We start from the raw sequence: 27,081 nt of genomic DNA, 5'->3' as shown, positions 1-27,081 counted from the left end.
GTGAATCGTTTTCATTTAAAAGAAAAAAAGACTCGTTCAACATAAAACCAACCAAGTTTGGGAAAATGAAGATTGTGTTTTTAATAACTTTACCATATTCACTGAAGTCCCATCCCTAAAGTTACAGGCCTCCAAAACACGCAGGGCTGTGTTGAAGATCGTGGCCTTTGCTTTTCCAGCATAATGAGCTCTCCTAACTTTAGTTTCAGGGCTGAAAAACACATTTAGGCTTCGTCTAAAAACTGCAAACGAATCAACTTTATATCATCCAAGTGACACCAGCACCAGAGTTTGTTTTTTCCTAATTGCTGAGTATCAGTTTTATTGGATTTATCACAGTTTCAATAAAACTGCACTTTCCCCCCTAAATTAGAGTCACCTGAAAACAAAACACGGATACCATCCATGTTTTATCTGTTTTCTTAAACTCACTGAAAACAACTCACAAAGTGTGTCCTGGGTAACTTTTAAAGGCTCTTCACCTTGTAGGATACAAGTCTGGTCAAAACAAGCATACAACAAGGTCTCTTTTTTTTAACATAGTTTGATTCTTAGTTGTGTTTCCTTCTGTGTCAAAGTAAGTTTCTAATATAGTCATACCTGAACAGTCAAATGCAGCTTATTCTGTGAAATGGTCTTCACTTTCATTTCTCCAAGTAATGAATTGTTTTGCACACACCTGTAAATTGTCTCCAGCTCCCCCTACATGGAAGCATGTGTCTGTTTTCTGTTGTGGGTGAGTTTTGCACAGGTTTACTTCTGTTTCTGCTCCCATTCAGTGTTGATTTCATAACTTTGTAGTCTTTGTGAGTCTATGAAGGCGGCCCCTCCCTGAGCCTGGTTCTGCCGGAGGTTTCTTCCTGTTAAAAGGGAGTTTTTCCTTCCCACCGTTGCCAAATGCTTCCTCAAAGAGTGTTTTTTTTTTTTTTATTGTTAGGGATCTTTCTTCATTAGTGTAGTGTGTTTAAGTTATAGATAAAAAGCTGGAAATAAACTGAATATTGTGTCTCTGTGTTCTGTTAAAGGACACCTGCCCTCAAAATGCAAAACTCTGTCTCGCCACAAAATTGTATCTTCTGCAGAAAACCACAAACTAAACACGTAAAACTAAACGTGTGCTCGGACGCGTATTACTTCGCAGTTAAAGTCTGTACAGCCATTAAATGACATTTCCTGTGTAGAGTCGTGTCCTGCACGTGACTTTAAATCGTCATGAATTAATAGTTTCATCTTATTCTAGCGTGCGTTTAAAGTGACGACAAATGGGCGATCGTGCGGAGTTGCGCTGTTTGTATGGCACTTTTGGTTTGCACGGCAGGGGGAGGACCCACGAAGCCCGGTGGGCATAAAAAAGCAGAGGCAGAAAAAGTTGTGACAAGTTTTGTGACAGCGGAGTGAGTGTGTGCGCTCAGAGAGACGACTCGGAGCTCCAGCAGCAGCAGCAGCAGCAGCAGCTCGGAGGGGGAAGATGGCGCGGCGCTTCGGCCGTGCCACGTCTCGGTGTGAAGAAATACAAACACATCCCAGAAAGATGGCAACATCTGCGGTTTGGTTGTGCTTGTGCCTCCTTTTTCCGTCCGCGGAGGCCGGACTGTACACGGCTTCGGACCAGATCGTGTTGTTAACTCAGGAAAATGTGGAGTCTGTTTTGATCAACTCCACAGCTGCTATGATCGTGGAGTTTTACGCTTCGTGGTGCGGACACTGTGTCGCCTTTTCTCCGACGTACAAAGCCCTGGCCAGAGACATTAAAGGTGTGTACAGAGCAGCAGCAACATTGAAAGCTTTCAGTCATTCTGACTCTCGTTGTGTCCACTTCCAGCTTTGCACAGCTGGTCTTGTTCGCTGCCTTAAAAAGAAGCTTCTGCTAAACATTTTAAGAATAAAAAAAATCTATAATTTAGTCTTTTTAAATATTTCCCGAGCTTCATCTCTGCGCGGAAATGATGAGAACACCGAGCTGCACTTTCCATCTGTTAATTAGAGCATGAGATCTAATGGAAGTGTTTTTATTTTGCTCGCTGCTCTCACGTCCTCTCCAACTCAGAGCTGCTCCTGCAGCCGCTGCCAACGAAAATCTCACAGAAGCATCCGAGCAAATATAATTAGGATGATGGTTAAGGACGAAGTTTCTGATGATGGCTGGGGCCCAACACAGTCACAGGGTATTTCAGTCCAGTGCTTTCACTCGCAGTCCACAGTGGCATCCATGGCTTGGCATGCTATCAAACGGCCTGCCTTGGAGGCAAAGTAATTTCACAGTAGGATTTGTGGAGGGATTAGGAATGCTCGCAATGTAATGATTTTACACTGGGAGCAGCACCGGATGAGCCTTGGACCTCTGTCGGGTGTGTGGACTCCCACGATCCTGCTCGTGAAGCAAAGTTTCTAAAATGAATATCAAAGGAAAATGCTGCTCACCTGTAGCAGCTGACAGTTTGCTTATAGCTAGAAGTTTTTATCCTAAAAGCCGTACCTTCTATATTGATTCATGGATCGAGACTAATTCGGGGCCCCATCCAGTGCTGACTGTAGACTGTAAATAAATATTTACTGTGGGTCTGTCTCCCTCTGTTTGATGTCTGTTCAGAGTGGAAGCCGGCTGTGGATCTGGCAGCTGTAGACTGCGCTGATCAGGAGAACAGGGAGGTCTGCAAAACCTACAAAGTCCGAGGGTACCCCACAATAAAGGTCGTATGCTATATATGAACTGTCTGCATGGCTGTTTCTTCCTTTATGATGAGTGTTGTGTGGAAATTCACTCTTTCCACTAAAGCTGCTGATTATATGAAAAAGAGGCTGAATTAGGCATCCAAAAACAGTGGCTCACTGTCTTGTCACAGCAGGAAAGTCTCATGTTCGGACCCCCTGAGTGGCAGGATGTTTCTGTGTGGTTCGCTTGTTTCTACCCCCCCTTTGCTCCTGCAGGTTTTCTCAGGAGAACCTGACTCCCATAGTTCCCTTGACTAAGCTCAGAGCTGTAGTTGGTCTCCAGGTGCTGCACCACAGCACGCTGACAATGAGTTGGAGTTAAGATCCTTACAGTGATCCACAAAGGAGAACATAAAGAAAGTAAACAACTTAGTTCTCCGAATAAATTAAATCACAATTATTCAGACGTAAGAAATAAGAAAGTTTCACATGGTTGGGCATTGATGTGGCTTTTATGTAACAGTTTGCATGTAGGGTGACCAAAGCCCCCCCCCTTAGATTTGAGCACACAGCATTTCTACCCCTCGTTCCCACCCCCTGTCCCACATACTGAGGCCATGTCCCACATTTAGATTTTGTTCTAGTTTTCAAAAGTAAACACTGTCAAATAGACTCTTTACCAAGTCTGGCTTTTATTCAGTAGCTACAACGAAAGCACGAGAGACCATCATCAGACTGTCACCGTTTCACTGCTCGTGCTGAAGTCACAGGTGTGCATATTTCACTAGAAGAGGCTGGAAACTTTCACAGAGGAAAAAGACATGCTGTTAAAATAAAGGCTGACACAACCTACAACTGTTACTCAGTGTTTTTGTCTTTCCCCCTCTCTATTCTATTTTCAGTTTTGCACTGGGGAAATAATGACGTGTCAGTGTACGAGCGTTACAAAAGCAGATGATTATCAGACACAGGGTAAAAAAAAAAAAAAAAAAAAGTAGCACATGACTGTTAGAAAACTATCACAGAAAAAGCAAATTGTGTTATACAAACATACTCGTTGTCCTACGTTCAGCTTGTTGGGATCTGCTCGCCATGTTTGCATTAATGAATCCTGTTTAGAAATGAGTCCAGCACATTCCCCCGTGCAGGGGTGGCACATGGAGATGGATCCCATGAAGGTCCATGCTTTTGCTTCTCAGCTCTTCCAACAGTGATGCAAAGATTTGATCATATTCTGCAGATGGTGGTTAAACCTTTGCATGAGTAACGGCCCCATTTTTTACTCTTTGAATCAAACACTGTTATATTCACGGGTCCTGTTCTAGATTTTAATACTGTTGTAATTATGCATATTTGTTTAAGGCAGTATGAAAACGGTGTGTATATAAAAACAAACAATACTTTGTGTAGTTTGTCTTTTAGTAGTCTCAACATCAAGGAGTCATTTTGAAAACGTTATTCTTGTATTAGCTGCAGTATCTCGTCAGTCTGCCACATGCAACGTTTGCATGATCAGCAGCCACATCGCAGAAATTCAAACATCTGCACTCATACTTGATTAGTCAGCAGAGTGTTCAAGCTCACACATCAAAAGCCAATAAAACAAAGAGCTCCTTCTGTTTTGAACTTGCACTGGAGCTTTAACATCTGCTACTCATTTTAACCAGGAAGAGGTCAAGAGGAGGGCTGCCCCCCCCCTCAGATATTACAGAACATGACTTTGCTTCACTCGTAGCTGTGAGGCCCGTCTGATCACATCTCACTTCTCTCTCTCATCTTCTTTCTTAACTGAGACCTCCCTCTTTGTTTTCTCTTCTCAGTTCTTCCATGCCTACTCCAAGCCTGATTATGAAGGACTGCCTTTTAGAGGTATTACACACAGAGAGGACTCTCACCGAGCCTTCAGCTTGTTTTCTTGCAAACACCACCATAAGTTGTCTTGTGTAGTCATGGTGTTATTTCAATATGCTTAACCCTCAAACTTCCTCCTTTGTTTCTAATTATTTTGTCTTGGTTTAGCTCAAACATACAACTATATCCACTGTGCATCATTTATTTCACCAACCTAAGAGTACAGTTACCTGTTTTGGACTCGTTTGTATTGATGTTTTGATAAATACGGATTTGTGTCAGTTTAAGATCATCTGTAATAAAATATTTGCATTTTTGATTTATTTATTTTTAGAGTTTAGCCGTAATGTTCAAGACCTCCGTCACAAGATCTTAGATAAACTGGAAACCCACGGTGAACCCTGGCCCCCTGCCTGCCCCCCACTGGAGCCCACCAGGTAAACACACGAGCAGAAACACTAGTTTCTATAAACTTATTTTTATCAGCAGTTTTACAGTTGCAGTCTTATCGTCTGTTCAATCATCACTCACGACTGAAGCCAGCTGATGTATCTGCAGTAACTCCTACACAGTTAGGGGTTCGAGGGTTCTCATCTAATATGATATTATGATGTCTCTGTGTTGCCTAGCAACCACCTACCAAGGGGCTTAAACGACCAGCTGAAGGAATTAATGCGCATATAGCAACTTATAAAAGATTCTTATAACTTTAATTTTACAACAATAACATCCACAAAATGTATTTCCACACGTCCCATACTTTTACAAGCATACAAAACATGTTTCCACAAAACAAGTTCTATTTCAATATTTTTCGTTCTTCTTTTGCAGTTCCTGTTACCCTGCCTTCATAAAATAACTTGTGTTGAATTTGTTTCTGTCCTCTTACTCGATTGTGTATGCACCTAAAATTGAGCCTTTCCAGTATCTGTCAGGTTCCCAGTGTATTTTTTTTTTGTTGAACTTACTTCATATCTTCAACTTTCTGTGGATTTTGTAGTTTTGTTTGCAGAATTGTTCCTATAAGCAAAAAAAAGAACTGTTCACTTTAAATTTAAATAAGGGGTTAAAAAAAGTTGATTTCTAAAGTTCATGACAAATTCAGTTTGACTCAGACTCCCCATTAGCTCATTATTACTACATGGCCGCCCTGGTGCCTACACATGGCACACACGCATACAGTATACAGACATGTGAACTAAAGCACACATAGTTCAGCAGGGGAAGGCCCAGGAAGTCTTTCTCTTTGGGTTTAAAGTGAAAGCGTCATGTTAGAGCAGAAATTCAGAAATGCAGTTGGTTTTTTTGTTTGGGTTTTTTGGGGGAGTTTTTAAGCAAAAAAAGAATTTCAAGCAGATTTTTTTTTAAATTTATTTTTTCACAGGTGGAGACGGTTTTGTTGTAAAGTTTTTAGTATTTTAGGTGGAGGCAGAGAAATGACAGAAAGGTGGTGTTTTTGTTTGTGTTTTTCATTTAGTTTATTTTTACATTCTTGAAAAGCATGTAACACATTAAACACACGCAAACCATTCTGCACCCTAAATACTGTTATTATGACCTTTAGACACATCATGATTCACTTTTATTTATTTATCTTTGCTGATTTTTAAAAAGTCAGATGTGGATCTCTCTCTCCCTCCCCCCCCCCCCAGCCAAATGGAGGTCGACGTCTTCTTTGAGACCAACGATGTCAAACACCTGGCTCTCATCTTTGAAGATGCCACGTCGTACGTTGGCCGAGAGGTAACACGTCGGAGTTGTGACTGAAACGCTCGCAGTGTTTGTTGTCAAACGGCGGCGTATTAACATTAAATAGGTCCGTGTTATGAAACATGGCAAGGTAAAGTGTGTGTGTGTTTTGTACGTTAGGTGACCCTGGACCTGTTACAGTTTGACAGCATTGCGGTGCGCAGGGTCCTGAACACTGAGGAAAGCCTGGTGACCAAACTGGGCGTCACCGAGTTTCCATCCTGTTACCTTTATTATCCTGGAGGCAACTTCACCAGACTCAGAGTGTGAGAGTCTTTACAGTATCTACTGCATGTCAAACCGCTTTTGAAAAAGTGACAAAATCAAGTTTATAAACACATTTTTCTAGTATAAGGAAAATGTAAGGGCGTTCAGCACGCTCTATAATAATACTGATGATCTTATGGAAAAAAATCAAAATATTTGAAACAACCCACACACTCCTTATCTAATGTTTTTACTCAGTTTGTCTAATCAACTTTGTTATTCAGGGATTTCCTTGATTTTTCTGACTGATATTTGTTATTGTTCATTATTTGGTGACCTTGTTGTTTCCGTATAAACTCTTGGACATCGTGAGAATCGGTCTAATCGGCCAGAAAGTGAAAACATCTCTGTGGGTGGGCAGAACTTTGGACTGTACAGCACAAACATAAAAGGGCAGTTACAGGTCTTTGTACGACGTGTCCTTCATGCGCTTTGGCCTCGCTGTGCAGTTACTAGAGGAGAATACAGGTGAGAAAAGAGGGTAGCAGTGAGCACCAGTGCAGGCTCGCAGGGCGCAGTTTCCACCAGTTTAGCACCACTATAAAACCGACCACACTATGTAAACACATAAGTGGAGGCAGCCAGCTAAAATGTGACAGTAACCTTGGCTAAGCACTAACAAGAACGTAAGAAAGTCTAAGGCTCCAGTAGAAATGTCTGTTTCTCAGTCCAACACAGTTGCTCCTTGCCCAAAGCAATGAAACGTGAAACAGGCGCACAAAACATAAAAATCAGATTTCTGCATTATTATAATGAGGCCGTTCTTTTTGAATGGCTGAGCTGAGGCAGTGAGCCTGAGAGAAGCACATGCATTGCTCACGCTGGCTGTGGAAACATCTGCCACCTCGTGAATATTGTGGAACTAGAAGGTCCGTGCCCTGCATGGATCTCCTACCTGTTTTCTTTCCTTTCAAACTGGGTCAGAGTTGCACAAACACCAAGTTTATTCCCCTTTGGTTGTCATTGTTCAACACGCGGCTGCACCGCTCTCTTCCGAAAAGCTTGGTAGTGTTCTCATTATCTGAACGCTATTCATGAGAATATTTTTAAACATCTGGCCTCTTAATGGGATCAGAGCATCAAAATCGCTCCATTATTCACCATCATAAAGCGGCGCTGATCATTCCTCACCCTGCAAATTCATCTGCTGTTTATGCCTCTTTGTTTGGCTGTTTCAATAACTTGGCATGCAAAGAGGACTCTTTTTAGTTGACAAATGCAAAGAGGAAATGATTTATTGCTGTTTTATTTATTCACCCTCCATCTCTCCCCTTTCCAGCCCCCCTCATCTCCATCACTGTACAGAAGGGAGGTTTTTTAATTTCTTGCATGAAAACAATGCCATTGCTTTTCTGGCTTCACCTGCCAAACAAGCCCCAGCCACACACGGCGACAGATGGCCTCCCATCATCGCTGAATGTCTGATTGATCCTGGGAGAGCACAGTGGTGTGCGCCTGTGTTTGCGTGTCTGCGCGCGAGCGTGCGGGTGGCGTCTCACATCCTTCATGCATGTAATGTGTGCTGGTCCCAGGTGAATGCATTCCCCCTCAGTTCACCCTGATGCCTGCCTGCCTGCCTGCTGGCCCTGGGGATCGCTGGATGAATGGCTTTCCCTCCACATCTGTACACTCCCACACACACGCAGGTGTAATTGAGTCCCAGGCTGGTGTGAGTAAGCGTTGGCCCCGAGTATCCATCCTCCTTATTACCATCCTGTTCAAGTTTTACGATGCTCTCGCTCGCTCTTTCTCCCTCTCTCGTTCCCCCTCCCTCTCTCTCCGTCCGTGACAAGGAGAGGAGGAAAATGAGGGGAGGATGTGAGGGATGGAGGGTGGTGAGCGCTTTAATGGTTGTGGTTGTGGTTGCAGGGTTATCACATGCCTAAATGATCAGCCATACCTCTCTCTCCTACTTACCCTGGCACCATCTGCCTAGTATTTAAAATGCATTCCCGTAAGTGTGTAAAATATACGGCCGTGAAAAATACAGGTCGTAAAAAGGGTTTTATGGCGTTGGACTGCTGAGACAAAAGATTGAAACTGAAATAAAAAACTAAACAGAAAACTGCTTTTTGAGGTTCGCTGCAGATACGGACACGTTAATGTTACTCAGGTGTGATTGTTGCATTTCTCAGTGTGCACGTCTCTGCACAGATGCACTTTCACACTGAAAACATCCTATATTAACCCGTGTAAGTGATGGCCTCACTTCTCCCTTTCTCCCACAGTGACATTGAGGCTCGTGCCTTCTACTCTTATGCCCTCCAGAGGCTACCGGGGGTGGTGCGGTCAGGGAAGCCTCCACCAGTCTCCACCGAACTCCTTAAAAACAACACGGAGGATCCCTGGAGACCGTTCGACAAGTATGAATGAGACACAACATCACAAACATCTTTACTGACTCTTTGTCGCCTTGATATGATTGTTTGCTTTTTGCACTCAGGTTCAGGGTGTATATGGCAGACCTGGAGTCAACGCTGCACTACTCCCTACGCGTTGAGCTGGGTGCTCAGTCTGTTTTCCAAGGGCGGGCACTGACTTCTCTCAAGGCTTACATCTCTGTCTTGGCCAAGGTACACTTAGCAGAAGTTTCAGACACAGCAAGTACAAAAAAACAGCAGATTTGTATTTTTTAAAGCAGTTTGCTCCTCATTGTCTGACTGGATTTGTTATCTTGAAGTATACTGACTACTGAAAACTGCTGTGGTCAGAAAAGCATTAAAAACTGTTTGTTTCTAGATATTGATAAAAAATAAACTAAAAATAATCAATTTTAGCAAATCTGCTGAACATGAACTTGCTTCATCAGGCGATGTTGTAGCTCAAGTCCTGCAGTTGCAGCAGGTCACCACTAGGTGGAGATTGAGACAGCAGAATGTGGGTTAAAGCTGCAGATTTGAGTTTTCCTGTTCCAGCGTTTGGCTTTTGTTTTCCTTCGCATACGTTATTAACTTTGGTCTCCGTCACTTTGTTACAGTTATATCCTGTTGTGCGTGCTGTTGTTTGTATGCGCACTCATAAACACACAAACGTGTCAGAAAGCCGGAGTGAATGGCACCGACTAGAGCCGAAGTCCAAAGACTCTCGTGGGCATTGATGGTGCCTCTCAGGGGAATTGAAGCGTGGCTGCTTGCTGCCCACAGGCTCATGCTGTCTTCCTGCTTGTGGTTTCACACAAGCATTTCTGTAAATATTTGTGACCATGCCAGTCTTGTGGGTGCGTGCGAGTGATGTTTGTCTCTCACTGTCATTTGTTACCCTTTCCTCCTTTTTGTTGTTGTTGTTTTTCCAAAATATTTCACAGTGTCTCCACTCTTTTTACCGCCCTGCCTTTGGCTGCATTCTTACACCTCTATTTGCTAAATCCTTTCTGTGTGAAGTGAGCCAGCCAGGCAAACATGTTGTGATGATGAGGCCTGACCTGCTATCCTGCTCCTGTTGGCTACAGACCAGCCTGTTTCACTGCCCTAGTCCGCCACCAATCTCTCTGATTATATCTCGCTCTCTAGGGAGGCATCGTAGAGAGCCATCTCCGTCAGTGTGTGTGTGGCAGAGCACTGTGGCCTCCTATTAGCTCCAGTTTGTTTAGTGAATAGCAGCAGGTCCCAGTGGTATTTTTAGCATGCCCCCACCCCTTACCAGAATGGAGCGGCAGCCCAGCGGGGCTTTGTGTTGCTGAGGAGGGCGTCATTGTTACCGCCGACCGCCACTCGACGGCCCTTATTGACATTTGACTGAGAGGTCTCGCTGCACGGTGAGAATGCTTTAAGCCAGACTCGCTGTTAGTCGTGGTTTGTGAGACCGGGTTGGACACGAGCGCGCAGGAAATGCCTGCAGGTCATGTTTACAGTGCAGCCAGCTGGATAATCTTTGACTCGCTTTTTGATTCGTCTAAAATCGCTCACTTTCAAACTGTTCTCTGCACCCGATTACTAAAGCGCTACGTTTAAAACGAACCACAAAAACACCTGAGCGCCACGTGTGAGTCATGTGATTAGAGTGAAAGTGACTCACGATGGCCTGACCTTTAATGTCAGTGTTATTTCACTCTGCTGTCATGCTCCTTAATCATGACTCTTTAATGTGAGCTGAACCACACAGTGAGTGGAAAGCTCCATGCACAGGCTCACGTGTGCCTACAAGTAAGGCTTTCAGTATTAATTTAATCAGCATATTCATTTGTCATTCTTCTGCGTATCCAGTTAATTGTCTAAAAAGTCTGAAAATTATAGTTTTAAGTGATTCTAATGATTGTTTTTCATCAACTAAGACAAGAAAACCAATAAATATATAAAACTGACTCTTATTAGACAAATAACTGTGTCCTGAGCCTCCTGAGCGTCTTCTTTCCTGGATTCATTTTTTTAATTAGTCTGCTTTGTCAAAGAATCACACTTCCGTGAATTCTTTCTTCTCCATAATCATACAATCATCACATCTCTGTGCCACATGTTGTAGATGGCAGCGTTTTTGCACCCAGTCGTAATATTACTAGATTTACTATCTTGTCAGGCTGGAGCCGGATTTATGAATCCTCTACATGTATATGAGGATTAAAAAAGTGGATCTTGGGAAGCATGAGAGCATTACAGCGAGGTTTTTAAGGATTACACCTCTATCCTGCTTTTCTCGAAAGAAGCCCTTCAGCCCAGAGGGGACAAAGGGGCTGAGGAATAAAACAAAGAATTAAGAGGAGGGGTTTAGTTTAAAGGAACACAGACTTCTGCCTTCTCACGCCACGGCCCAGGACATAATGTGTAAAAGTGCCTCTGCTGCCAAGATTGCCTTGGCTTTTCTTAAAATTAGCTGTCCAGATAATTATGAATCATATTACAGATTTAATGAGCATTCCCTCAGAATTTGTCAATTCGCTTTGATGTATTTTGTGTGCGTGCGTGTGTGTGTGTGTGTGTGTGTGAGGATGAGGCTGCTGTTTTCTGGTTTCCACTCGGGCACGTGTCTGCAGTAGATTACCGAGGGCCTTCACCCCTGGCTTCCACCCCCAGCCTGGCCTGGTCTCCCCTGTTAGAGCCAACAGATGCCTCCCTCTCAGGACCCTCACCACAAGGAGCTTGCGGTTTCTCAAGTGCTGCTGATACTAATCGGATCAGGAATGACATATTGCCAGGGTGAATGGGATTGTCATGGTCCAACTGGGATGGGTGCAGGAGGGGGTGAAGTGTTTGTGCACATTGTGCAGATACAGCGACAGATACAGATGAAGATCTCTGGAGCAGAGAGATGCAGAGATCATAAAAGTAGTAGCAAAAGAAAATCAATAATCAGCAGGCGTCCCTCATTCAGAATTTCATCCATAAATGAATCATTTTAATCGTCCTGTCAGCTGAATGGTTTTATTTTGTTAATATATTGCCAGTATAATTTCTCCTGATGCCAGCCTCTACTGTTGCTGTGAAAAAGAAAAAGCACACAATGACATTTTAGTTTAATAATTAACACATTTTTTAAACAAGGAAACTTGTTAAATGCTGCGGTGTTGCCTGCATTACTTTAAGCAGCTGTTGGTGAAAACTGACTGATTGTGAACCAGGCAGGATGAAGCTTTATTTAGATCAATGTGAGCAAACTGAAACCGTCTGAGTCTCTTTTTTTCTCCTTTTTAAATTTTCTTTTCACACGATTACCGAACCTGCACAGCTCATGAATAGGGCTGCTTGGTGATGCTGACCTAAACGCATTAGTGGAAAACATCTGCGTTTCCTCCTCTGGTTAAATTCATATGGCTGTTTAATGAGCTTTTCCAACCAGTTGGCATTCAGACCTCGGATCCACACCTAAACCTATTATCACTGTGCCTCCGGAGCAGCAAACAGCCTTTGTGCTGCTCTTCACATCCCAACTTTCCAACTTTGTGTACGTGTGTATGGAGGCGGGGCTTGGTGAGTCGGTCGGTCCGCTCAAAGCTGTCAGGCTACAGGATTCATCTGGTTTCTTTATTTGTAATTATGTATTTATAAGGCAGTCAAACCTGCGCATGATGTCAGCTTTTTATTTGAGCTGGAGATCTGAGTTTCATGAACACCAATGAATTACTTAACAAGTAACTCTGAAACTGCAGAAAACCCTCCGTTTACCTCTGTATACTCAGTCAACTTGTCTATTAATGGATTATGAAAAAAGTATAGTGGAAGGTTGTGATCAGTTATTAGTGCTTTGCTGTAAGGGACACATGTGTTGGAGCAGGACTCTTAGCACATCGCAGCAGGTCTGATGAAGTGGGAGTAACGCACAGATCAGTGTGTGTTTATATGCAGGCGTGTTCCCATGAACACATCCTCCCCTGCTTTGTTGTTCTTGCCTCGTATTGCTTCCAGAGGCCCGGTGCGTTCGTAAAAACGGGATAAGTTGTGGAAAAAAGCTTTACTTGCTGTGTCTGTTTCTGAGAAACGTGACGTTATCATAACCTATTCCAGAGAGAGGCTTAATGTAAGAATAGGAAGCACATTAAGCCAAAGTTTATTAAAGCGGTCTTGTCTCTCTGACAGTCAGAAAGCCCCGGGCAGACGTGTTTTCTGTGTGCGTCTTAAGGCTGTCATCACTGGTCTCAGACAGCCATCAGCTGGATTTCCTCTCCCGCTTCGTTTACCCACTTTGCTAGTTACAGTGTCACGTTTCTTTACAGCTGTGCCTGTTGCCAAGGTGACGTGAGGAGTAAATGTACAACAGGAGAAAGCCCGAGTGAGGAACACCTAAGTGGTTGTTAGTGGCTTAGGAAATGGATCTTAATGAATGAAGAGGCTCAAGCTTGGCTTTTGTCACATTTACTGAAATTCTTTAAAGGTGCTGAGCAGGAACAAACCTTAAACCACAATCTTTTGTAAAGCTTGTGAAATATTAGGAAACAAATGTTCTACCCGGGTGAAGACGTGCGTTTCGAAGAAGCCTCAAGACCCGTGTCGTCACATCTTCATCACTATATTATTCTTTCTAAACCAGAGCTACAGGGTGTTTTTATAAGTAGACATGTAATAATTAAAGATGGTGTAAAAATGTTATCTTTAAAAAAGCCAAACTTCTTTTATTCTTTTTAAACAGAGATAAAAGTGGTTTGCTCTAAAAGTAAATCTAATCACTGAGGCTAAAACCACGACTGCGTGCTCCCCCTTTGTTTTAAACCTGGACATGTAGCAGCTCTCTGGGGGGTCTGGGGGCCGTACAGGGGGTTTGGAGATTTCAAGGTAATCAGCAAAAAACTAAATTTGACGTAAATGGGAAGCCCGTAGTGTTTTCCATCAAACTGCATCATTTAGGCATGCATGCAATGACTTCCAATAATCCTAATGATCTGGAGGTATTATTCAGAAGCGCTGCGCGGACCTTTGCAGGATTTCTACTGCTGGTTGAAACTGAGATGTTGATTTGAAAAGATGTTTTAGCTGGTGAGTGGCTCTATCAGAAACATGTTCAGGAGTTGGGTTCTAATGAATCAGGCTGAATTGGATGTAATGGATGCAAACAGATGTTTCATTTAAGATGGATTCTTCTGGCTCTAGTTTAAGTTGCACGTTTAGCTCATAACATGAATTAAATTAGTTGTAGAAACTTTGTGCAAGCAATTAAATTTCAGCTGGAATCATTATTGCATTAATGTAATCTACACTGCAGTCTAACAACACAAATGTAATTAGAGTGAGTGACATGCATGAAATGAGATTTCTGGTTCTCGCACTACGTATACAGTGACAGCCTGAGTGAGGAGCAGAGATGGGCGGTAACGCGTTACTGTAATCGGATTACTTTTTTCAAGTAACGAGTAAAGTAAGGGATTACTATTGCAAAAACGGTAATTAGATTACCGTTACTTTCCCGTAGGAACGCTGCGTTACTAAAAACGTGATTTGTTTTTTTTGTGTTGTTTTTTGTTTTTGTTTTGTTTTTTGTTTTTTGCGAGAGTGTCTCATGACAGTGACGTAAGCGAGTGCGACGTTCGTGACAACAGCTGTGTGCAGATCAACAATGGATCACATATCGAGTGCGGGAGAGAGTATGAGCGTGCAGCGTTTAAAGCGTGGAAGTACTGACCTTACTTTGAGTTTGATTCCATAAAAAGTGGCAAAAACATTAGTGTCCGCTGTGCGTGGGAAGAAAACTTCTTTTTACAGCGAAAAAACCCCTAAACTTCCAAACAAGCACTGAGTAGCTACAACATAATGGGAAACTCACAGAGAAACTCGCGGATTCTTCCACTGACCGCTGCACACCTGCACCAGGGTAAACCTCCGCCTACCCCGCTCCTGCTTTACAGGTGAAAATAGAGCAACAGGACCGCTGAGTCTTTGACTTTATTTATTTTCTGCTGTGTTTTACTTGCATCTATTTGAAAGACTGAGTGTAAACACAAAAAATATTTTATTTTATGTGCTGGAATGTGCAGAAAATAGGTTTAAATGTTAAACTAATTTCTTCCAGTCAGAGAATGTTGCAGATAATTAAATTTTTGCTTGATGCATAAAGTTAAAAGATTAAAACTAATAAAACAAGTTTTAAAAAACAGACTTTTCCATTTGATTACATTTTGTATGATGGATTATGCAGAAAAAGTAGAATTGGGCTGAGAGATCTATCACTTTATCACCTCTTCAGGTTGTAAATCGTGTTTTTAAAAAGTAACTAAGTAATTATTTACTTTTGAAAATAAGTAATCAGTAAAGTAACAGGATTACCTTTTTGGGCAAGTAATCAGTAATTAGTTACCGATTACTTTTTTCAGGTAACTTGACCAACACTGGTGATATGTCTCTTATTCCAGTAATGAATCGACGGATTCAAACCTGCAACTGTTCCCCAAAATGCCCTTCATTTTCTAGTCTGTTTACTGGAACTCATTAGAGATGTTTTCCTTGTTTGTATCGCGAACCATGAATATGTTGTGCTTTGTTCTTCCTTAGTACTTCCCAGGCCGTCCTATAGTGACGAACCTGCTGAAGGATTTAAACTCCTGGCTACAGAAGCAGACTGGAGATCGCATTTCATACGAAGCATTTAAAGAAAAACTGGAAAAGGATGCACAGGTGAGCTCTGACAGGGACAAATTATACATTATTACTATTGTTAAAATGAATTTGGTGCATCCGAATTATTTCTAGTAACGTTGTTTATGTCTGTGGTATTCACTGGTTTCAAAAATAGTTTGTAGTTTGCAGACTACATTTAGAAAGTACATAAATGCAAACAGAGCCAAAGCAGCCAATGGAAGGAAGGGAGAGGAGAGAGTAGCAGACAGATGAGCAGCTGCAGGGAGAACAGAGGGCAGGTCATCACAAAATACACCCAGACTGATGTCCGAGCGTCTGGCTGGGAGTAGCCTCGTCGTTCTGCTTAGCCACAAGGTCACTTGTCAGTCTGGACACTTAATCAGTTCAGAGGCAGCACAATAATTTGTCAAAGAAATGCCAAAATGGGCATAAAAATACATCTTAAAAAAAACCTTCTGTACAAGTTTAGGGGTAGAAAAATGCTCTTAAAGATGAGCATCCAGATGTTGCCGTATCTGCTTTGCGCTTGTCTCTGTGCCAGCGCATGCAGCTGGAAATCTATGTGCTGTTGTCTTTGGAATGAAGCCCACGTGCCTCCGGCGTACAGCCGCTCTCAAATTGAAAGACTCACTTACTTACATCATTAGCTTTTAGCAGGCAAATCAATGGATCAATGAATCAGTGGGAAGGTATGAATAGACTCCGCCTCGGAGGAAATGGACTCTGCACCAAATCTTTACTATTGACATCTGAGTAACCCTGTCAATCAAGCCAGTGATGGCAGTGCAGTGCAATGAGCGCAACGACTTTATGTCAGAGAAAATATGTTGTTGAATTCAACTGTGGCTCGTGGTTGGAGATGCAGATAGCTTCTGTTCATTAGTGGAGGGCTGAGCCATTAACCTGAGATTGACTTCTCATTGATCAGGAAACTCCACGCAGCTGCTTTCATTAAGTTGAACGGATCTCGAGATACTGGAGAGACTCTTTACTTTTAGAGTTTTGTCTCATTTAGAGGAAAAGCCTGGTGATACTTTCCAGCTTCTCTGAACACTAAGACACTTTCTTTCCTTTGAAGAATCATAAAATGGGTCTCCCTTTTGTTGAAAAGCCCCCCACATTTCCTAAAAAGCTGAATAGCGTTTGCCAAGAAGCTCTAGTGACCACACGAGGTTCAGTAATCCATTTGTTCAGGTCCGTTTTCATCTGCAGAGTCGGGCCTGTGCAGAGGTGTTTGCAGGGGTTTGTGCAGAGATGCAGCAGATCTCATGTTCACTGGAGTAAGAGGTCAGCGTGCAGGTTTATGATAAATTAGGCCTCCTGCTTTATTTTAAAACAACGAGAAAGAAAACGTGATTTCCTTTATTTAGCTTGTTTGTTTCCTGTCCTTACTTCACATTCACCTGTAATTTGATTTTTCTTCTGTTTTTCTTTTTGTTTCTCTCAGTCTCCAAACTCTACGCTGCCAGACGGCGTGAGGTGGGTGGGCTGCCAGGGTTCACAGCCCCACTTCAGACGTTATCCCTGTGGGGTGTGGACTCTCTTCCATGTTCTTACTGTTCAAGCTAACAGCAAAGGCTCAGGTACAAACACAGTTTGTGTTGCAATGAATTAAAAGGTCATTGAGAGGTCAAAAATGCAGTGGAAGACAGAGGATGAGAGAGCGTTGTAAACACATGAGCTCTGGTTTGGCCTTTTTCCTTCCCAACAGTGACCTGATCTGACAGAGATGAGTTAGTTTATGTTTTTATTTTTAACAGTTCAAATTGAGCCTAATTGTTTGTGTGAAAAGGGATTATTGTAGATTAGTGGAATGTGAGTGGTTAATAAAAATAGGAGGCAGATGACCAGAGGCTCCGCTCCTGGCAGGGACGTTAATCTCCCGTCAGTACGCACAGAGACAGGCACACTCAGATACATCCACACCGAGGTTAATCCCCAGGTTTACAGACCATTATGTGACCTGCAGATGGACTGGCCAAAAATGGTGTCCATCTGGCCCACCGCAGACCACCACGGCTTAAAAGGCGCATGCATACACACTAACACACACTTCTGACTATCAGAGAAAACATCATTTATCCGTATCTGCATACACCCGTACAGTATCAAAGGTGTGTTCCACAGGCCTATCGTTATTTTCATAAAGGGCTCAAAGCTCCTGTCCGTGCTCTCACCAGCTGATTGGTGAACATCTAAAGGATCTGCTAAGCTAAGGACAAAAGCAAACGGCTAAAGGGAAATATGTTTGCGGGCTGCTGGAGTCCTGAGACAACAGCCGGGCCACCATTCACATAGAGCGTTAACGGCCTTTAATCTCCAGATTGCATTATCCCATTCATCTCAATATGGGGGTTAACCCAGCTCTGGGTGACTCCCACGTAATCGTGGGAATCCAGCGGGTGCTGGATCCTCGCTGCCACTGGCACACCTTCAGGAGGTGCATGCTCAGGTGCGTTTCTGCAGCTGTGACCTCATTTAGGTGTGCCTGTGATTGTGAGCGACTTTGGAGGAAATGATAAATGCTACAGTAAAGTTGAATTTAAACGTACTGTAATGTATTTTAAAGGATTGTGCACTGCTCTGCTTTTCCCCTTCAGATCCTCAGGAGGTGCTGCATGCGATGAGAAGCTACGTCCACAACTTCTTTGGCTGCAGGGAGTGTGCGGGACACTTTGAGAACATGGCAGCAGAGACTCTGGAGCAGGTGACATCACTGCCCACAGCAGTCTTGTGGTTGTGGTCCAGACACAACGTGGTCAACAACAGACTGGCAGGTAGGAGTTGGCTCGCTCATCTGTCGCTTCTTTGTAGAATCTTCTTTTCCCTCTTTCAGCTCTCAAACTTTAAAGATGTTAAAATGTCTCTGATCTTCTATCGTGGAACTAACTTAAACTAACATACAGTAACACGGCTTTAAATAAAAGTGTGAGTCACCCCAAAGCGAGCATGGTTTCACAAATATTAGATAAACTAACAGAAAGCCAAGTTGTATGAAACCCACAATTTAAAAAAAGATGAGAAATGCAGTCCAAGCCACCAGTGTTTAAACTGGTGACGTAATGTTTAAGAGATGTGTGTGGAAAAACCTAAAACCAGTTTGTTTAAATATGGAGATGATAAAATGAAACGTTCAGGTGGTTTATCTGACAAACAAGCACATTTAAGATGTTGCACTTGTTGCATTATATTTGCATTTTTCATTACTGGACCACATGGATTAATCAGTGATTAAAAATAAATTGATGGTTTGTTGCAGCTTCTGCAATAATGTACGTTAGATCAACGTAAGTCTCTTTTAAACTTTACGTTACTCCCTCCCACTTTTCCCATCACATACTTCCCTCTTTCTTCGTGTGTGTGTGTGTGTGTGTGTGTGTGTGTGTGTGTGTGTGTGTGTGTGTGTGTGTGGTGTGTGTGTGTGTGTGTGGTGTGTGTGTGGTCGGTCACTTAGTCTCCGTAATATGACTAAAAGAGGCTGAGGGGAGGAAGGATGGATCCTCAGATCAGACACCAGCTGTCACCACGTCTTAGCCCTCCAAGTATCATCTGCTTCCACCTCGCCCATTTTCTCCTGACACCCCCCCTCGCCATCTCCCCATTCTCTCACACCCAGTGTACCCCCACTGTTGTCTGAATGGCCCTTCCTTATTCATAATCCATGCCAGATTATGGTTTTATATTCTGCTTAATCAAGTAATATCTTTTACTGCTGCCTACAAATCAAATCCATATCTAATGTTGAACATAACTTTCTCTGTATTTCCAGGTTTGTCCGTCCTTCTCGGTTCAGCTTTCTAAATATAATCTTTCAGTTTTCGCTGTGCTCTGTCAGCAAATTCCTCTCTTCACATCAGGCACGAGTGCTAAACAGAGTGTCTCTCCTCCCTTTTCTGTGTTCCTGATTTTATTAGGCGTGGCGTGGTCATTAACAGCCTACTTTGTTAAATCGCTGCCTTTTGTTTGTGTTTCTGTGACTGCCCCCTCTTCTATCCGAGGGACAGCTTGTGTCCTCAGCAGCAGAGGCCAGCAGTACACCGTCCCCGCGGCTCCTCAGACAGTTAAACACCATCTAACCTCCCCCTTCATGCATCCATCTTTCCTCTTCTGTAGCTTACACTCTTTCCACTCACCATCCCCTGGGACTCATATCCTCTGCTTGACAAGTAATAGTGCAGCATCCTCACAGGATGCGTCCCCCAGGAGCCGGCCCGCTTTGCGTACAATTCCCAGGGTAATGTGCGACAGCAGGTGGCAAACACCATGACACAAGCCACACACACTTCCTTTTTTTTTCCTCCCCTTTTTCCTCCGTATGGGTCAAGTTGTCGCCGGGGGGGGGGCACTGAGGTTAAATCGGGCGAATCAGGAGGGGAGAGCGAGGGAGGAGCCGAGGGTTTGGCAGCGTTTGCTGCAGTGAGTGGCGGCGTCTCCCCGAGGAAAGCGCGCTCCATCCACTCAACCCCTCCCCTCCTCTTTGCCTAAAGTGGAGCTCTTTAGCAGGCCTCCCCGCCCCTCCTTTCAGAGGCAGCCATGCATGAAAGAGCAGCTATTTGTAAAGCAGCCCAACAATTAATTTAGCTGGCAACAAAGAGGCCCCAGGGCCCTCGGCCTTCTTGCACGGGCAGAATTAAGACTGGTGGCAGCTCAGTCCTGTTGCTGCTTGTCAACAGCTGAGACTGATTCACATTTCTACAGATGGAAGAGCACTGCTGCTGCAGCGGCTCCAGCTGCCTCCTGGGATGTTTTTGTTGGTTGTGGATGGTTCCCCTAAAATTATATCGCACTTGTGTAATTTTTTTTTTAACAGTAAGATCAAATGGAGAAAAAAACAAACAACGAACGATGCATAAAAATGTTCCTTATTTATTAAAAGCATCACTATTGCTTCTGTGTAGTTTCTGTTTTTGTTAACGCGTCGTTACCCGGACATTGTGCGAGCACAGCTACGTCCTTTATCTGAAACGTTGGTGTTTTCTCGTTTGCTTTTTCTTGATCCACACAGTCTATTCAAGATGCATCAATACTACTGAGGTTTGCTGTAAATCTGACCCTTTAAACAAAATCACAAGTGCATGTCAAATCAGAATCTGCTTGTTGTGCACGTCCCAGTAAACATAACGCGCACACACAGGACGACAGCTTGGTTAAATAGCATAAACTAACTCAAACATGCAGCTATTGCAAACAAATAAGTAAATGATAATTAAAAATGTCAAGTTAAACTTTTTAAGCAACATTTTCTTTTCCCAAAAAATATTCGTCCAATAAAATCTTTCCAGGTAATGAGAGAATTTCATAATAAAAGTATAGATTGCATAAAAACTTTGCTATGAAATGATCTAAAATTAGCAAAAGTCAGAAAGTAGTTCCATAAAGAGCACGTGTCACCTGAATGAATCGGGCTACATGTTCACACTTTTCAATTAAAACAAGAAATATTGATATTTATTATCCAACCCCAGCAGAAACTCTGATATACAATAAACAATCCCTGAATGAGTTTTTCCTCTCAAATTATTTAAATAAGCATGAAATCTTGACTATTAGCCCCCTTCACTCACACCCCTGCACCCCATGCTGCTGGCATACACTGTTTGGTGTGGTTGCAGGATTATTGCTGAAGAAGCTAGTTTGACGTGCTGAACAATACATATTTATACCTGATGAATATGTATGCCTGGCAGTGATGACATCTCGGTGACGGGCTATTGTGGCAATCTGGATATGGCTACTGTGGCTAAAGTCACCCTGGCTGCAAACGTGGCGAGCTGATTAGACTAAGGAAGGAGATGCAAGGCATACTGGATGTATGTGCACGTGCACCCTCACCTGCTGAAATGTTTAAAAGCCCCCCTTCACTCTCTCACACACAGCCACCCATTCAGCACACAGTAAAATTGATGTATCCTTTATGTAAAGTACTGTATGCAGAGTACAAACACACATGCATATGACTGAGATTAATCTTGAGCAGTGGAGAGAAGGGGGAGTAGAGGTGGTGGTGGTGCAGGAGGATGTAAATTGACAGTCCTGTAAAGTGACAGACCTGCTGCTCTGCACCCCCCCGCCCTTCTTTTCTCCAACACAAACCAACACACACACTCAGACACACAATGGCCTGCTGGTGACAACAAGCAATTCATTACTAGATGCTGCCCTGTGTGTGGGTGTACGTGTCTTCTGCCAGTGTGTTTGCAAGCATACAAAGGCCGAGTGATGTGTGAGCGATGAGCGGCGTTGGTGGGCAGCGGCTACATAAAAGAAAACACGTTAAAGGAGAAAGTTTCTAATTCATTAGAAGGGCAGCTCCCCGCTGAGGCTGCTCTTGGTCTCATGTTCAATTTGGAGATTGGACTTTGCTTTCAAAGGGGTGTAAAGGGACAAGACAGGTGGTTCAGAGCACCAAGGTGCCTGAAAACAGGGTGTGTGTGTGTGTGTGTGTGTGTGTGTGTGTGTGTGTGTGTGTGTGTGTGTGTGTGTGGGTGTGGGTGGGTGGGTGTATGAGTGGGGATGCTGTCCACTTTGGCCACATCTATTATCTCACCATCCCTCCCACTGGGACATCCCAGAAGCCCATTGATCATTGTTAGACCCTGTCATACGAGCGCGCACACAAAAGTATCAATCCATAGATTACATGCACACACACCCAGACAGATGATTTACATATACACTCTTAAATACATACATACACATATGCATATAGGCACTTAGTTTTTACGAGCACTGTGACAAGATCAAATGGGTTCAGTGCAGATTGCATCCAGTCCTCAAAGCACTTACATCCTGCTGTCAGCGTGCACCAACAATAGAAGAAGCATCTGACGGGAAGTCGCTTCATCTGCTACAGACAGTCTCTGAGTTTGTTAGTGTGACTCTGAGGCTGTGAAAGAAGCCACTGAGACGGTCTGCATTTGTTTTTTAAAAATCTCTTGAATACCTGAGTTCTGTCAGCAGTGTGAATACAGAAAAAGTCTGTTTTCATGGTAACATTGTAACGTTAACTGTAAGATTTCTCTTTGTTGTAAAAGGGATAAAAAGGATATCAGTAATAAAGTGTAGGACATCTTTCTGAATGAAATGGTCATAAATGTAGAAGGAAGATGTGAAGTTTACTCCTGAGGCCTCTGACAGTGAGGTGCATGTAACCTGCAGTGATAGTTGATCCTGATTTCCTGTCTGTTGTTGCACGTTTGATATTCTCCCAGTTACAAAGTGCTTAAAACTCCACTGTGCGATCTGCTCACCCTGTTTCTTTTGCAGGTGCTTTGAGTGAAGATCCTCAATTTCCAAAGATCCAGTGGCCTCCGCCCGACATATGTTCAGCCTGCCATGCAGTAAAGGACAACGGGGAGCACACGTGGAACCTGACGGAGGTTCTCAAGTTCCTGTTGACCTACTTCTCCTCCGACAGAATCCTCACAGGTTTGACTGAAAACATTTTATGAACTTCAAGAACTTTACCAAACTGGGAGGTCAAAATTAGACTGATCCAAACATAAATTTAAAAAAAATGTCGTACCTGTTCATCAATACCTGGATGCCTGTTACACATATATGAAGCAGCGTTGTTTACTAATTGAATTTTTAATGCATTTAATGACTGACTGCTAAATTTCTAAGTGTAAACTAGTAACTGTGTATCTTAAGATCAAATGTTCCTTCATATAGTCTGAGAAGATTTGTCCTAGATTCATAGAGTGTGATTTTTTTGGAAAGTTGGTGAAGGGAGAACCACGTATGTTTTATTTGTTTTGGGTTTGTTCCCCTTTTTCCCATCAGACTACCTGGAGAGTGAAAGCCAGATTTTGGAAAAACAGAGGGAGAAACATGCCAGCCAGCAGGTCGTTCACATAGCTGAGAGACACGCAGAGAGAAGAGCCAGGGAGGCCTTGGACTTCAGAAAACATCCTCTGGAAACAGAACCCACTGAGCAGGAGGAAGAGGAAGAAAAAGGCGGGGAGGTGGAGGAAGAGGAAGAAGGCCCACAGGATGAAACGGCAGCAGAGGAAGAAGAGGAAGATGAAGAGGATGGACTAGCAGGTGACATGGTAGGAAGATCGTCTGAGCCAACGCCTTGGGCCAAGCCTGAAATGGAGCTGGGTCGTGGCGGACAGCAGGCTCGGAGGAGACCGAGCTTTGTGAGAATGAGGAGAGACCCGCAGGAGGACATTGTGGATCTCGACTCGTTTGTCAACCAGCACTACAAGGCCAAGGCGCTGCAGATGGTTACCTCCACCCGAGTCAAACGACGCAGCCTGCAGAGAAAGGAAGAGCAGGAGCCCGGGCCGGTGTTTGGGCTCGGCATGGAGCTGGGCGCAGGGTTGGGGATGGTGGGTCTGGAACCAGTGGATGCAGGCTTTGATCTGGATTTTGCACGGCCAAGGAAGCGGCTGCAGAAGCGAGACGTGGCGGGCCAGTACTTTGGTCAGGAGGCTGAGCTGAGGCACAAGGGACGCTTGATGTCCGTGTTGACCATTGGCTTCTCGAAAGTGGACATCAGCTTGTGTGTCTTCCTTTATTTCCTGTCCTCCCTGTGTCTTCTGGTCATGTACCTTTTCTTCAAAAACCGCCTCAGACGACGGCGGCCTAAAATCTCCGTCCCCTGAGCCAACGTGTGCTAATTTCAGCTGAGTCATAACAAAGATTAACATTCATTTGGTTAATGTCTCCTAAGTTTGAGCGCACTGCACACAAATAAAAAATGCTGCCCTCCATAACCGTCCAGTTAAATGTTACCTGCAGTGACACATTTTACTGTGAATTTCACTATTTTCTGTCCAACTAGAGACGAGGAGAAGGGAAAGTTAGCAAGTTTCTTTAAAAAAATCAGGACAGTCATGATTTTATTTTCCGTGCAGCCTGCAGGGAATTTCATTCTTTCCACACTGACTGTGGGAAAAATGTGTGTTTAGATGTATATTTACATGAAATAAAGGAAAATCAGTTTTTGTCACCACTTTAAACCCCAGTATGAGCTGAAATGTTTTCTGTAATCTGTGTGATATAGATACAGCGCTTAAAATGTATTAGATCACCTGTCATCAAAAACAAGAAAACACAAATATTTTAGAAATGTGTCAAAAAGCTTGTTTATAGCTAACAGCTGTTATTTATTAGGCAAAATAAACTAAATTCACATTTTTAATCCCAAATTCGAGCCGACAGTGGACTCAGAGAGGAGTCAGAAATTAATCGGGTAAAGCATCAAACCACCAAAACATTTTTTTTTTTTTCTGCAGGAATTCAAGCAAATAGCTTTAATTTGGTGTCTTGATTGGAAAATGTGCTTTATTATCTTATTATTGTATTTTTGTTTGTGAAATGGTAAATCTGAAAATTCACATGACAATGATTTTATTTTCAGTTCATTTTTATTTATATAGCACCAAATCACAAGTCACTTCAAGGTGCTTGATATTATAAAGGTAAAGCCTCTACAATAGTACAGAGAGAACCCCACCAATCAGATAAACCCCCTCTGAGCAGGCACCTGGGCGACAGTGGGAAGGAAAAACTCCCCTTTAACAGGAAGAAACCTCCGGCAGAGCCGGGCTGAGAGAAGAGAGACTGACTGGGGGTGATGGGAGGAAGACTGGACCAATATCATTTTGATTCAAGAGCTTGCACAAACTGGCGGATTAACAGAAACACAGATGATTTTGGAAATGACCAATACTGTTAGTTATGGCATAAAGCTGTACTGGGCGGTCTAATAAGTTTCAGCTGTGTTTGGTTTTCTTTCACTTTTGGTGGATTTTTAAATTTACTGCTTTTGTTACTGTTTTCTGTCAGATTCCCTGCTTAACGGTGTTGTGTGGCTGAGAATTTAGTCACATTACGTTTGTTTTGGTTGAATTTAAACGCACTAACGGTTAAATGAACTTTGAGTGATTCAGAGCAGTCGTGTTGAATCTTAAATTATTGCTGAAAACTGTGACTCGACCAGAGAGAAGCAGATGAGCTGCACTGGTCCAAATTACACTTGAGCTGACATGATGTCTTTGAATATTACATCACACTGAGTCCACGTAATAGCCACTCTGGTTCTTGAAGTGGAGTGAGGAATATGTTCACACTGGACGAGGATTTGGATTAATCGGGATTTGTTTTTGTTTTTGTTTTCTTGGCCGGGGTCCACTGAATGATGAAGCGCTGCTCTTCTTCGATGTTTCCATTCGCTTTGGTCTGAATCAATAAAATTATTTTTGATAACGATTTTCGTCTTTTGTTTCCTTGTTCTGACGTGGCGGTCGTGTTAAACGCGTAAATGGCGTCTGTGTTGTCTTTAATGTCGAAATATGTTTTTGTTACAGGTTTGAAAGTGACTTCCTGTTGTTCTAGGTCAAAACAAAAAACAATCAGGACATGGCGAGAAGGAGAAGGGTGTTACATGTAGAAATGGGGGTTAAACCATGCAAGGTTGAAGGAAAAAGCCTGTTGCCATCTGCTGTGCAGCGCAAGCTAAATCCTAACAATTTCATTGGGATTATAGCAAGTGAGTAATCCAGCTTTCCTTTAGGACTAGAGAGGAGAGATTACCCTTGAGGATTAGCTCCCAGCAGATAATAAACTTTATTAAAATGCAATCGGCTTTCATGAGGCTTCTTCCATCCTCACACACACACACTTGGAGGTGGGCTCTGCTGAGGAAGGGCAACGGCAGACCCTCAGGGGCGGTAACATGATGGGATAAGGGGTGGATGAAAGGAGTACTGTGGGGGGGGGGGATAAATGGATGGATGGATGGTGGATAAGGGTTTGATGTTGAGATCACAACGAGCACAGCTGAAGGACAACCAAAGCTTGATCTTGAGCTTTGTGTTTCCTGGAACGCCGGCTTGAATTCCCTCGACTCCTGCCCCTTACCTCCACCTTCCAACCTGTCACCAAAGCATACGTGGATAAACCCTCTGATCTCATCCTATAGCCCGTTCTATCCCTTCATCCAAACCATGTGTTCAGCCTTTGCAGTTTTGATGATGACATAGGTGAGCTGAGGCAGTCAATTTCTCTCTCACACACACACACACACACACACAAACACACAATAGGGTGATTAATAGCCCCACATTAAAGCAGAGGAGCATCACAGCTGAGCAGCTGTGGTTGTGTGACTTAATCAAACTCTCAGGTACTTTCAATTAGATCCTCAATGACACATTATGATTGCCAGAATGGATCGAGAAAAGCAGTTCATCACAAGAAACCTTCCTTAAGTTGTTTATTTATGCCTTTTATCCAGTGCACCGTGACACTTTTTAAAATATCAGCTGGGATGGAAGACCATCCGAGTGAAGCAGGAATTATGTATCCTTAAACTTTTTGCACATCATGAAAATCTTGGAAACGTTGTTTTTCTCGAGCACTTTTCCCGCACGTCCGATCAGTTAATCTGTTTAAACGTTTACCTGTGTTTGTTAGAGGATTGGCGTCGGCCACGCTGTGTGCTGCTCACGCCACACAAGCCCTTTATCAGGTGTCTTGAGCTTCAGTGAGCTGCAAGTGTTATGCTGGTTCAGACTAATGATGGTTAATGAGGAAGTTGGCAGCAGTGTAATAT

At 43.2% G+C, this 27,081-nt stretch overlaps 1 protein-coding gene across 1 annotated transcript; it reads left to right on the top strand.

Moving 5' to 3' along the window:
- The first annotated feature begins 1,252 nt into the window (after positions 1 to 1,252).
- qsox1 (quiescin Q6 sulfhydryl oxidase 1) lies at positions 1,253 to 25,736 on the top strand. Its single transcript, XM_040053095.1, has 13 exons — positions 1,253 to 1,754; positions 2,591 to 2,691; positions 4,473 to 4,521; positions 4,838 to 4,940; positions 6,156 to 6,246; positions 6,373 to 6,518; positions 8,748 to 8,882; positions 8,963 to 9,092; positions 15,429 to 15,551; positions 16,963 to 17,098; positions 18,116 to 18,292; positions 22,782 to 22,943; positions 23,301 to 25,736. Exons 1-13 carry the CDS (start codon positions 1,469 to 1,471, stop codon positions 24,125 to 24,127), a joined length of 2,466 nt encoding a protein of 821 aa, XP_039909029.1. The 5' UTR covers positions 1,253 to 1,468; the 3' UTR covers positions 24,128 to 25,736.
- The last annotated feature ends 1,345 nt before the right edge of the window (positions 25,737 to 27,081 follow it).

Source organism: Simochromis diagramma, unplaced genomic scaffold (genome assembly GCF_900408965.1).
Source record: "Simochromis diagramma unplaced genomic scaffold, fSimDia1.1 OVJJ01000419.1, whole genome shotgun sequence".
Classification (NCBI taxonomy): Eukaryota; Metazoa; Chordata; class Actinopteri; order Cichliformes; family Cichlidae; genus Simochromis; species Simochromis diagramma.
Note: the sequence above shows the minus strand (reverse complement) of the source record. Positions and strands in the feature narration are given on the sequence as shown.